General features: G+C 32.6%; 1 protein-coding gene across 4 annotated transcripts; it reads right to left on the bottom strand.

Moving 5' to 3' along the window:
- Positions 1 to 2,037: 2,037 nt before the first annotated feature.
- Positions 2,038 to 6,131, bottom strand: LOC149545713 (cysteine-rich receptor-like protein kinase 2). 4 transcript variants are annotated; one of them, XM_089790781.1, is made up of 8 exons: positions 5,977 to 6,131; positions 5,136 to 5,837; positions 4,315 to 4,461; positions 3,791 to 3,924; positions 3,496 to 3,709; positions 3,159 to 3,390; positions 2,914 to 3,064; positions 2,038 to 2,721 (listed from the first exon to the last, which is right to left on the bottom strand). In XM_089790781.1, exons 1-8 carry the CDS (start codon positions 6,005 to 6,007, stop codon positions 2,386 to 2,388), a joined length of 1,947 nt encoding a protein of 648 aa, XP_089646907.1. In that variant the 5' UTR covers positions 6,008 to 6,131; the 3' UTR covers positions 2,038 to 2,385. The 4 variants fall into 4 exon arrangements, with proteins under 4 accessions (XP_089646907.1, XP_089646908.1, XP_089646905.1 ...); XM_089790782.1 differs by having other exon boundaries at positions 3,791 to 3,921; positions 5,977 to 6,130; XM_089790779.1 differs by having other exon boundaries at positions 5,136 to 6,041.
- Positions 6,132 to 12,243: the final 6,112 nt, after the last annotated feature.

The raw sequence follows: 12,243 nt of genomic DNA, 5'->3' as shown, positions 1-12,243 counted from the left end.
TGAACTGTAGTAAAAATATATTGTTTACAAAACCCAATCAAGTTTTGTAAATTATATTGATGCACTTACCCCTTGTCATGTATGCAACTTATCTAGGATTCTACATGGCTTACGAAGCCAATATATGGGCTCTTTTCTATGGGGTCAAATTTTCCTAAGAGAGGGGTTCTTGGACAATAATTGTACAAGGTGACACCCTTAGCATCATCAAAATTCTTATTGGAAGGTGACACAATCAATGAATTAAAGTCTTTTGAGAGACTCCATAAGATTTCTAACTGTACCATTTAAATTATCTTAATTACATCGTTTCTAAATGGGCCATATTATTTAAAAATAATATACACCAAAATAAATTAGTATTTTTTTTAGGCTCAAGAACTTCCCAACAAGAATATGTAACATGGTAAAATTATGTTCAAATATGATCCAAAGATACCCAAAAAATCCTTGACAAAGATGCAAATGAAGAAAATATAGAAAATTGTCTCATATATTTTAGAAAAAGAATAAATATTCATATCACGATTTGTATTTTCAATAGGTAATTTATGAAGGAAAAATAGCCACATGAAGTAGGATTATTGGTTTAGATAGGTCTACACCATAATTCAAGAAACTTTTTATTTTTCATTCTAAGCGTTCAACATTGGTGTTCATTTGAGGATTGAGAAGATCATAATTTCATGGCTATGAGAGATAAACTTGTAAACACCATTAGCTTTAGTGTTTGAAAAGTTGGTACCATTGGAGCACTTAAGTGAGGAAATTCTATCATATTTGGTCACATAATTCTTTGGAAGATTAAACTTACTATAGGATTCCCTTTAAATATATTAGTTTTTCGAATGCAGAGGATGAATGGAAAACTTATCCTACAATTATTTCCAACTAGTAATCTTACCCTCTTGAATGATATCAAAAGGATTTCTTATTGCCTTGCTAGCCCACTTCCTTGCTAAGAAACTCTAAATTAGTGCCAAGGACTTATCGTCATGCTTAAGATTCAACCATATTTATTTTTCACCATAATGCATATTGTTCTCATCAATGCAACTATTGTTAATGATCAACTTCCTTTCATATTCCCAAGACTTATAAATGGTTTTGAATACATTGAAACTTGTAACTTTAACTATAAAATCTTTAGGCATTAACTCTTTGATATATAGCCTCTTCCAAGATGAGGGCAATATAATGCTAATAATATTGAACCATAGAATCTTGTTTCTTTTTTCCCCCTATGTAATAGACCCACCATACACTAACATATCAAAGATGTGTTGCATCATATAGTAATATAAAGATAATAATAGAAGTAGTTTTATAAATTTTGATAGAATTATAAAGGACATATTTTAGAAAGGTAAATATAATAGTTTAATGTGCATTTTATAATTTTATCAATGAAGGTGAATTGATTATAATGACATGGCTGAAAAGGAGGATTGGATTTTTTTGTTAATTGACATTGATTATTTTGTTAAATGTAGGTGGTTGTAATTAAAAATAATTATTTTATTTTATTCAAGATTTATATATACTCATTACGGGCTATTATTTTTTAACTAGGCATATGATGACTAAGAAGGGATGTGATGGAGTAATTTCATTTGATATTACAATGAAGATTGATTGCAACAAAATGACAATTGAAAAATTGAAATAAATAGTTATTGGTGCAATATGATATTAGAATAGTTAAATAACTTACATTTACCTATTTATAATCATTTATTTAGAAGAGCTATAATATATTATACTAAAAATATATCTATCTTAAAAAAAATAAAAATTTATAGATAAAATTATTTTTTTAAAATTTATAATATAGAAATGTTATTTTGTTTTTAAATAAAAAGCTCATGTACCAATATATATTACATTTATAGAAGTTGAAATTCCATTATTAAAATTATTAATTTTAATATTAGACTGTTTGAAGATAGATTTGATTGAGTGAAGGTATTTATAATGAAAAAAAATAGCATTAGCGATGAAAGAAGGAAAGAGAACACCCAATACAAGTGACAAAGCTTCAACAAAACAACCAACCATTTATATTATCAATCAATGAAATGTATTGTAGAGAAAGCGAAGAGAGTAAAAATAGGGCAATAACATTTTATTGGGCCGCGGAAAAATGCATCTTAATCTAAAAATGCACAAACAGTGTGACTGAACGACAACCACAAGGTAAAGAACTACAAGCAGCTGGGAAAGTTCACTTCGTCTCGAATCAAAGTGTAAGAAGTGCATTTGGAGTTCAATGGGTGTTTTAGTCGGAAATTCTTTAACAGAAAAAATTAAGTTCAATTTTGATTATTTAACACCTTTAATATAAGAATGAAGACTTAAATGATATGATATTTAAGCCAAAGGATCTTAACGTGGTTCGAGAGAGACTGATACGGTTGCTTTGGAAGATGCCACCGATGAAGCTTCCATCCACCTAACATTAACTGAACCCATCAGTTCGTTTGAATTGGAGTAGTCGTCAATAAAAGCAGGGCGAGTGGGCTGAGCCAGAAGATCTGTATTGCTTGTTAGCATAGTCACCACTTTTGACATTAATGGTCTCAATTCAGGAGCTCCCTGTGTGCACAGAAAAGCAATCTGGATTACCTTCAATATCTCCTCTTTATTCAATCTCGGCTCTTCCTCGATTAATCTTCGGTCTACCATGTTAAATGCTTCATTTTTGTCATATAGACTCCATGCCTGCATATAGATCGGATTCCATCTTAGTTCCAAATAGTTAACAATGATACCATCAACTTTAAAAAGATCTCAGCTGAGCTCAATTTTCCTTTTCAACATGTCTCACTAGTTTTTGATTTAAATTGCCTTACTAGATATCGCTCATAGAATTTAAATAAGCCCAATTAAAGATTTTCTTTGAAGCTTAATTACCCATCCTAAAAGAAGTTCCATGTCGGGTAGAAGTGTAGAGTCTATGTACTTTCTCCCGCTCACAATTTCAAGAACAAGCATGCCATAGCTGTACACGTCCGCCTTTTCTGTCAGTTGACCGTGAACAGCATACTCTGGTGCAGTATAACCTCTGCCACACACCAAAATCACAGGCAACAATAATATTTATGCATTCAATTTTAGAAGGGAGAAAACGGAGGTAAAAGGAATTACAAAAATCTTACATTGTACCACCGACTCTTGTGGTAAGATGTGACTGGTCTTCTGGAAAGAGCCTTGCCAAGCCAAAATCTGCAATTTTGGGTTGAAAATCCTTGTCCAGAAGTATATTTGCAGCTTTGATATCCCGATGCAGGATTTTTAGCCGGCATTCTTCGTTCAAATATGCCAGTCCTTGTGCCGTTCCCAATATGATATCAAATCTCTTTTTCCAGCTCAGTGGTTTCGCCGTTTTTGCTGCCACAATCGTTAGGGGAAATATGTGAAGGGACTTCTACAAATTAACCCAAAAAAACCACCGAATATTATTACTCTGTTTCTCTGAGACGTATAGAAACAAACCAAATAGATGTCTGTCAAGGCTCATATTTGGCATGAATTCGTAGACCAGTAGCTTCTCTATTCCTCTTGTGCAACACCCGAGCAAACGAACAAGATTTCGGTGATGAACAGCACTGATGAGCTTCACTTCTGTTAAAAATTCGTTCGATGACCTCGTCGACTGCTGTTGGAAAAGCTTCTTCACTGCAACCTCCTGGCCATCGCCAAATAATCCCTACCAACCACAAAATAAGATCTGATTACAAAACAGGACTAAACGTCTGCTTCCATTTTAAACGATCGGGAGTCACGATACCTTATAAACTTGTCCAAATCCTCCTTCCCCGATTTTCATGTTTCGATCGAAATTTTTAGTTGCAGCTCGAAGGGAATCGTAGTTATATAGATGACCCCACTTGTTGTCTTCCCCTGCTCCAAAATACACTTCTGCTACAACCATTTTGCAATCATAAAAACAGAAAAAGAGCTTTGTTACTTATGGGGGATTTCAAAGGTCAGAAAAGGAACAAGTATAGCACAATTGGATCCTGATATATTTGTACAGACTTTTGGGATATTTAAAAGATTTAAACAATTTATAAAACCATGAACATTTTATAGCAAATCTTAAGGTGTCAATTTTTAAGTAATTTAAAATATTAAATTTGAAATAGTAAGTCAATTTAATTATTTAAAAATCTTCAATGTCGTAATATATAATATTTAAGCCATCAGTACCTTCAAAGACTATATCCTAAAATGCAAAATGTTCCAAATATATCTTATGATATAGAAGTTCCAAATATTTCATCAATTGTTTATAGAAGGGCATTTGTTTACCTGCTTCTTCAAGCTTGCTGCCGCTAGGTAGTTTTCTGTGAATCATTCTCAAAGAATGCCTGAATATAAACAACACCCATAATACAGCAATGAGAGCTGCTCCTCCCAATGTTCCCACCAAGATAATCGCAGTCTTCGAAGGGGTTGCTGTAGAAACATAAACATCCAACTCTTAAGAACATTTGACAGAATTAATAACAAATCAAACAATTATGTCAACTTAATTCTACAAAGTTGTGATCGACAGGATTCGATATTAGGGTAGAACTTAGGGTAAAAGTTCTGGTAGCAGTCTAGATTAATTCAGCACTATCTAGATTTTCTAAATCTTAAGTCTGATTTTAAGGATTTTTTGGTGAATCTTTATAGGTAAGTTCTGAGCTCAAAGTTAATGTTTCAATTTTGGGGTATTGACAGATCTCTTTATAGAGATTCATTGAGCACAAAGTAGTCCAAAACTGCAATTTCAAAGGTTCAACTCATATCCACTATGTTCTGTACCAATAGTAGCTCATTCAAAAATGCCAATACTAAAGACTAAATCATGTCCCTGAAGTCTTTCTAAAATATTCTAGTAGTACTAAACAGTCAATCACAAACCGAAAAAAGATAAAAATGATCTACTACTAGTACATACATGATGAATTATTAATACATGTATTCTCATTTTTTAAACTGTAATTGATTAGTATCAATGACAAAGAGCAATAACCATTATAGGAACCCTAGTATAGATAATAAGGTTTAAATGAAAAATCTCAACCAAACAATATATTTGAAAAAAAGACTCAATAATGGAAGACAAATTTGTAGTGACTTACAGGAAGGAGAGGAAACGGTGAAAAAAGGAAGGGTGGAGTAGCGCAAATAACAGCCGGCGTCGAGACCCCTTCCATCCTGCAACGAGAAGCACCTTTCTGCGAGCTGAGTGGCGTGTTGAAGACAAACATCGCAGCTATTTGTATTAACTGTCCGCCAGCACATAGCCAGTCCATAAATGGCAGTCGACAATCCACTCACACTGATTTCATCAGTCGCAAAACCCTTATTTTTTAGAGCCTTAGATCTGACGTCAGCTAGCAACCTCTGCGCGGTTTCATTGAAAAGTTTAGGGTTTGAGGAGGCATCAGAAATACACACATTCGAATTGCCGGCATCGACAGCCTGATCAAAGAAAGTCTGATTCTCATAACGGAGAAAGCAGCCGTCGTAAATCATACGTGCTCCAATCTTAAAGGGACAGTATTTCACAATCTGTTGTGTGGCCGCTGTGTAGCACTGAGTACAGTCCGCCCTTGAAAGGTCGTTTCTGCACTGGGAAAGCGCATAGACCTTATTTGTACCGTTCCCTGATGCAGCCGCAGCAAAGCCTGTCGAAGACATGTTTTCGGCAAGCAAAGAGAAAACATGTTTGCGGTTTTCATACAAAGCGGTGGGATTTGAAGTGTTAACCGGACTACAGCCATGACCGGCCTCGACAGTTCGGGGATCGGCTTCTAAATGAAGAACAAAATTTGGTATGGCTGAAATTATGAGAACATATACGAAGAGCCATGAGAGGTTGGAGTTAATATTTTGGCTTTCCATGATGAAATCCCGTTGCTAAACAATTTACTCAAAGTTACGTTTAAATATTAGAAAAATGAAGAGTCAAGCTCCTACCGTAGAGATTTTTCTTCAAAAGACAATGCATTCTTCTGTGTTGAACGAAACTGAAGTCTGAAGTCCGAAGTCTTCATTTCACTGTTCATCGTTGATTTTAGAATAAACACTAGAGATGCTTGTTTAGAGTTTCATAAATCATGGTAGAGGGTAAGTAGCAAACTAAGACGTAAAAGGTTATTGAAAATAAAACTCCTCTTAGAGTTGCCATGAATATTATTCGCCTCTGTGTCGTGCCGTAAGGTTATGTTACTGTTTTAGTGTCACCTCACGAACTTTTTCCCGGCACGTTCTCACTAGTAGTGTTCTGAATTGAAACGTATTTACATTTGATTTGTTCAATGGGGCCTAGCTTTAGCATATTTATTGATGGAACTGTTTGAACTAAAGTTGCAGGCCCCTCTTACTACTCTAGAGGAAGATGCCTTGTCATTCTTGTTTGAATGTGCTTTCAATGATAGTAAGACAAAGCTGTCCCTTTTCATATGGATGACTTCATTTCGAGTTTAACATGGCTAAACATTACATTGAGTAAAGTTCAAATTATTTAAGTTAAACTAACAAACTATCATTGGTCAATTGTCAATGATGAAAATATTCGAGTTTAAAACGGTTAAACATCACATTGAGGTCAAATAAAATTAAAGAATTGTCATCGGTCAAATGTAAATGATGATTTTATTTTTATCTTGTTTCAAACAGCAGAGTCTTGGGGAGAATTCAATCTAGTGTCTTAATATGTGGGGAATATAGTAAGATAAAACTATTTGATATCTTTCTAATACTGAGGGGAGAGGCGAAGTTGAGAAACAGAAAGGAAGAAGAGGATCTCTTCATAGTCTTGTATATGCCTCCAGAGTAGTTTGTGAAACTTTAGTTGTAATATCAATAAGAAGTTGTTTTATTAGAGATGTTGAAATCTGCGAAAGTCCTTGTCACAGGAGGTATGGGACAAAAGGCTAGTAGTAGGGTCAACTTTGATGAAATAACGTAGCTTGTTGCCAATGGCTTCCAAGGAAAGATTAGTCAATGTGAAACCTCTTTCTTGATATCCACTATGAGAACAACATATCAATCATCAATAGTGTCAAATAAAATCACAAGGACTTGTTACATCAGTATATCCTATCTCAACTAACAAGATTGTAGTTTTTACTATCCAGATTTCAAAACCTAAAAATTGAGTGAGAACCATGCTCCATTAGCAATGTCTTGCGATTGAATATAACAATAAACTTATAAAATGAATGGGCTTGTAAAACATATTTCAAAAACATAATTTTGGTTTTAAAATATAACTAAAATAATATTCAAATAACTAATTTTGGTAAACGAAATCAATGGACCTAGCCGAGAAAGTGATTTCCAAATAGTCTGAAGGAAGCTTGAACATATTTAAATGAATGATATAAAATAATTAGTTAAACTTTTAGTCTCTAAGCATTTTATAAGCCATTGGAAACCTTCTCTTAAAGTATTAAAATATTAGTTTATAAATTTAAGTTATATGATAGTTTTAATATTTCATAGATTGGCTACTTGTTATGTAACCAAAAAAAGGTTTTTCTTTTTATTGTTTATATATTGGCCTTGTATGACGTTATCATTAAAATTCAAAGAAAAAGGGAGGGAAAATCTAATGAACAAAAAATAGAAAGGTGAAGATAATGAGCCAATTGGAAAACAAATAAGCAAGAAAACATCTCCAAATTCACCAGCAAAGAAGACACAGGGGGTAAAGAAAATAGGGCAAGAATTAGGTATGTGGTGTAAAGTCCATCAAAGTCCCTCTTCTAACACTAAATATTGTAGAACTATAAAAAATTTAATCATGGAAACCAATGAAGAATCTATTTAATATGAGATGATAGATTTTGGAAAACAAAAGGAAGATGAACAAATCATTGAGGCTGACCCATATGCCGCCATGGCCATTGCAAAGTTGTTATCTTGTGATGATGAAGAGAGATTATTTCATTCACAAATGTGGGTAGGAGGAAATGATTTGCATTTATTATTGTTATTAGTGATAGTCAAAATAATTTGACATATTTTGAGACTATAAATAGACTGAATCTAATGACAATATCATACCCATAACCATATTATATGGGGTGGGTGAGCCAAGTGTGAGATATTTTAGTAAAGAAGCAATGTCATCTTTCATATTCTATAAAACCATTCAAAGATGATGTCATCTGTGTTGTAGATCCTCTTGATGTGTATGATATTCTGTTGGGGAAGCCATACATGTATCAATGTTATGGAGTGTATGAGTCAAGGCCACAAAGCATGACAATCAAATTAGGTGGAAAAAAGTACCGAATTCAATAAATAAGTCACGTACACTCTACATTTTTCATTAGTGCAAAAAAAAAATAGAAGGTTAATATCCCAAACTAGTACATCTATGCTATTAATGATCCATTATGAGGAACAAAAGAAAAATGTATGTAACACCCATTTCATGGTGTCCATCACAAAAAAATAACAAAGAGCAATGGATCATATTTTAACAAAATATCAAAATGTGTTTGAGTTACCAACATGGGTACTCTCATATTGCCAAGTTAGACACTATATTGATTTGATACTAGGAACCCCATTGCCTAATGAGCTAGTATATAGAAGATCAATTCTAGAAAATGATGACATAAAAAGGTAGATAAATGAATTAATTCAGAAGAGAGATATCCATCCAAGTGCATTGCCTTGTGGTAGCCTAATTATTCTTGCAAAGAAAAAAGATGGTACATGGAGGCTCTATATTGATTACTAATCATTGAATAAGATCACTCTAAAAAATAGATACCTGATTCCTCAGATAGATGATCTCTTAGACCACCTTGGAGGGGCAAAAATTTTCACTAAAATTGACTTGAAATCTAGGTACCATGAAGTACCAATTGATCTAGCAAATGTATGGAACACTACTCTTAAATCTAAAGAGGTACTATTTGTATGGTTGGTGATCCCTTTTGGTCTTACAAATGCCCTAGCCACATTTATCAGGATGATGAATGATGTTCTTAGGGCATTCACTAACTCATTTATAGTTTTATATCTAGACTATATTTTAATTTTCAATAAAACATCAAAAGAAAATCTGCAACATGTGGAATAGATACTTTCTCAATTACAAGACCTTGGACTGAATGCAAATAAAGAAAAATGTTATTTTGTTATGCAAAGTGTTAATTACTTGGGATATGTTATTGATAATGATGGTATTCATGATAATCTTGAAAAGATTCTGGTAATTAAATATTAGCTTGCTCCAAGGAATTGTATAGAGTTCTGTAGCTTCTTGGGGATAGCTAACTTTTATCACATATTTTTGTTTGAATTTTCACATTTGTCTTTTCTTTTGAATCAGTAATTATGAGGAGATATAAAACTGAAATTCAAGTGTACAACTACTCAACAACAAGCATTTAAGAAGTTAGAACAAAGTTTATGCTCTACACAAATTTTATCTCTTCTTGATTTATAATAGTCTTTTGAAATACAAACTAATACATCATAATATGCCTTGGGAGCAGTCATCATGCAACATGGACATCTAGTTACCTACCATAATGAGACTTCTTTTGATACATTGCATATATATCCCACCTATGACAAAGAATTATATGGTATTTTTCAAGATTGCAAGCAATGGAAACATTATATATTGAGAAAGCATACTATCGTCCACACAGATCACAAACCCCTTCAATTTTTACAAACACAAGGTAAATAAAAGAATGGTAGGCATCAAAGATGGTCAACTTATATTCAACAATTTCATCTAAAAATTCTTCACAAGAAAGGAAGCAACAATAAGGTAGTAGATTTTCTGAGTATGTCTCCAATTGCAGGCATAAGTATGGTATTAGAATCATTTGGTCACCAAATAGAAATTTGGGCCCTCTTGTATGGACATGATCATGATTTTTTTGATATTTATACTTAGCTTGTCTAAGGTAAACATGTGAATGATTTTTATTGCCAAGATGGAGTGCTTTGCCACTTTTATAAAATCTATGTTCCTAAGGAAGAATATAAGAAGTTAATATGGGAAGCTCACTACAGTAAGGTTGTTGGTGATTTTGGAATAGGTAAGACTACTGCTATACTATAAATATATTTTTACTATCCAAAAATGAAGAATGATGTTATAAAATACACTCAAGCATGTACAACATGTGTCATTGCAAAGCCTACAAATCGTAATTTGGGTTTATATATACCACTTCCTATCCTAGATAGACCTTGGCATTCAATTTCAATAGATTTTATGTCTGGTTTTCCTACTACTAAACATGGGCATGATTGTGCATGTATTTTAGTTAATAGATTTTCAAATATGGAAATCTTGGTGACTTGTAGAAAGACAATCTTTGCATAAGAAACTTCAAAACCTTTTTTTGAGACTTTTTTGGTTCATTTTGGGCTACCAAAAGGATTATTTTTGATATAAATAGTTAGTTTCTTGGTAAATTTTGGTCTTCATTATGGGAAATGATGGACACAAAACTAACAAAGTCTACTATTTTCCACCCTTAAATAGATGGTGAAACAGAGGTTGTTAATATAATGATTATGTAAATCCTATGTATGTATCACTCCAAACATCCTCATACATGGGATGAGATCCTCCCCATTGTACAACATAGCTACAATATGGAAATTCATAGTTCAACTAGCTACAATGCATCTCAAGTTTGTCTCAGGTACTAGCCCTTAGCACCAATAATTGTTTCTATTCCTATTATGCAACCTGACTTGGTACCATGCTTAGATAAGGAGAACAAAAAATAAATGAAGTTCATTAATAGAATTCATCATTTTCAGCAGCAATTTCATGAAATTTTGGATTAGACCACTAAGAAGTATAAATTTAGTCATGATGAGCATCAAAATCCTCATAATTTTCAAGTTTGGGATAGGGTATGGTTGTATTTCTAGAAGGAATGCTTATAAGGTCCTCATTGGAAGCTTCACCTCTTCTCTATGGTCACTATAATATTATAAATAAAATTTCTAAAAATAAATTAGAACTCAACTTGCATTCTTTTTTGAATGTTCACCCAGTCTTCAATGTAGAATTGTTGAAGCCATATTTTCTTCCTTTACTAGATATAGCAGATGTTGCTGAAAAAATGAGTCATATAGAGTTGAACCTGTAAGCTATCAATCCACTTCAAAGTGATCAAATTGTGGAGGTTGTCATGAATAATTTGAGGAACTAAAAAATCTATATGTATCGTGTGGTAAAAGCAGGACAATTTGTTCAACAAGGAAAATATATTATACATGAACATATACAACTTCATTTTCTATATTTGATGTAAAGGGTGGATGAAGTGGAGAATGATCAAAAAATAGTCCAGGAAGATACTAAGGACATTTTCATAAGTAAAAATGCAAAAATTTGAAATATAAATTTTTAGTATTTTCTACATTCTATTATTTTGCATTTCCAATGGCCTACATGGAATTTCTGGACTTTGGTGATGCCAAGAAGTTTTAGGTACAATTAAGAATTTAGTGAATAAATGTAGAACTCTATAAGATCTTTCCATAAATATAGATGTGTGATTTCAAGCTATGAGTAGAACGTTATGTCTTATACAAGTAGACACAAATTTTAATATAGATTTTTATAATTTTTATATTTGTTAGAGTTTATTTTGTAATGAATTAGATTGTGGACTTTTTGTTTTCATTTCCAAGGGATAATGGTGACCCTTGGGATCCATCAAACTTGTATAAACTCTATTTTTTGAAATGAATGGATCAATTTTTGGTTTGCAAAAACATCTACTATTGTATTTTAATTTATTTCAAGTTAGTTAAACATTATAAGTTGTAAACTAGGTATTGTAGTTAGAATTCCCAATTCAGATCAATATAATATGAAAATATATTATACATGTATTGGCTAAAAATGGAGCAAAGATGTTTATTCCTAATATTTACTATGTACCTACATTAACACATAATCTTATGAGTATTGATCAATTAGTTGAAAATGGGTATAAAGTTATTTTTTAGGATAATGCATGCATAATATTGGATAGAAATTCTAGAGACAACTCGATTGCTGAAGTTGATAAGAGTAGGAACATGATGCACCCTCTTTAGATTCATTATATTCAAGGAATTATCAAAGTGAACTTCGAGGAAAAAGCCTAGATCAAACATGGCTATGTCATTTGAGGTATGAACACCTTCATTTTGATGGCTTGAGTTTATTATAGAAGAAGAATATGGGATAAGGTT

This window comes from Cupressus sempervirens, chromosome 7, assembly GCF_028749045.1.
Source record: "Cupressus sempervirens isolate cs-2001-9-10 chromosome 7, ASM2874904v1, whole genome shotgun sequence".
Classification (NCBI taxonomy): domain Eukaryota; kingdom Viridiplantae; phylum Streptophyta; class Pinopsida; order Cupressales; family Cupressaceae; genus Cupressus; species Cupressus sempervirens.
Note: the sequence above shows the minus strand (reverse complement) of the source record. Positions and strands in the feature narration are given on the sequence as shown.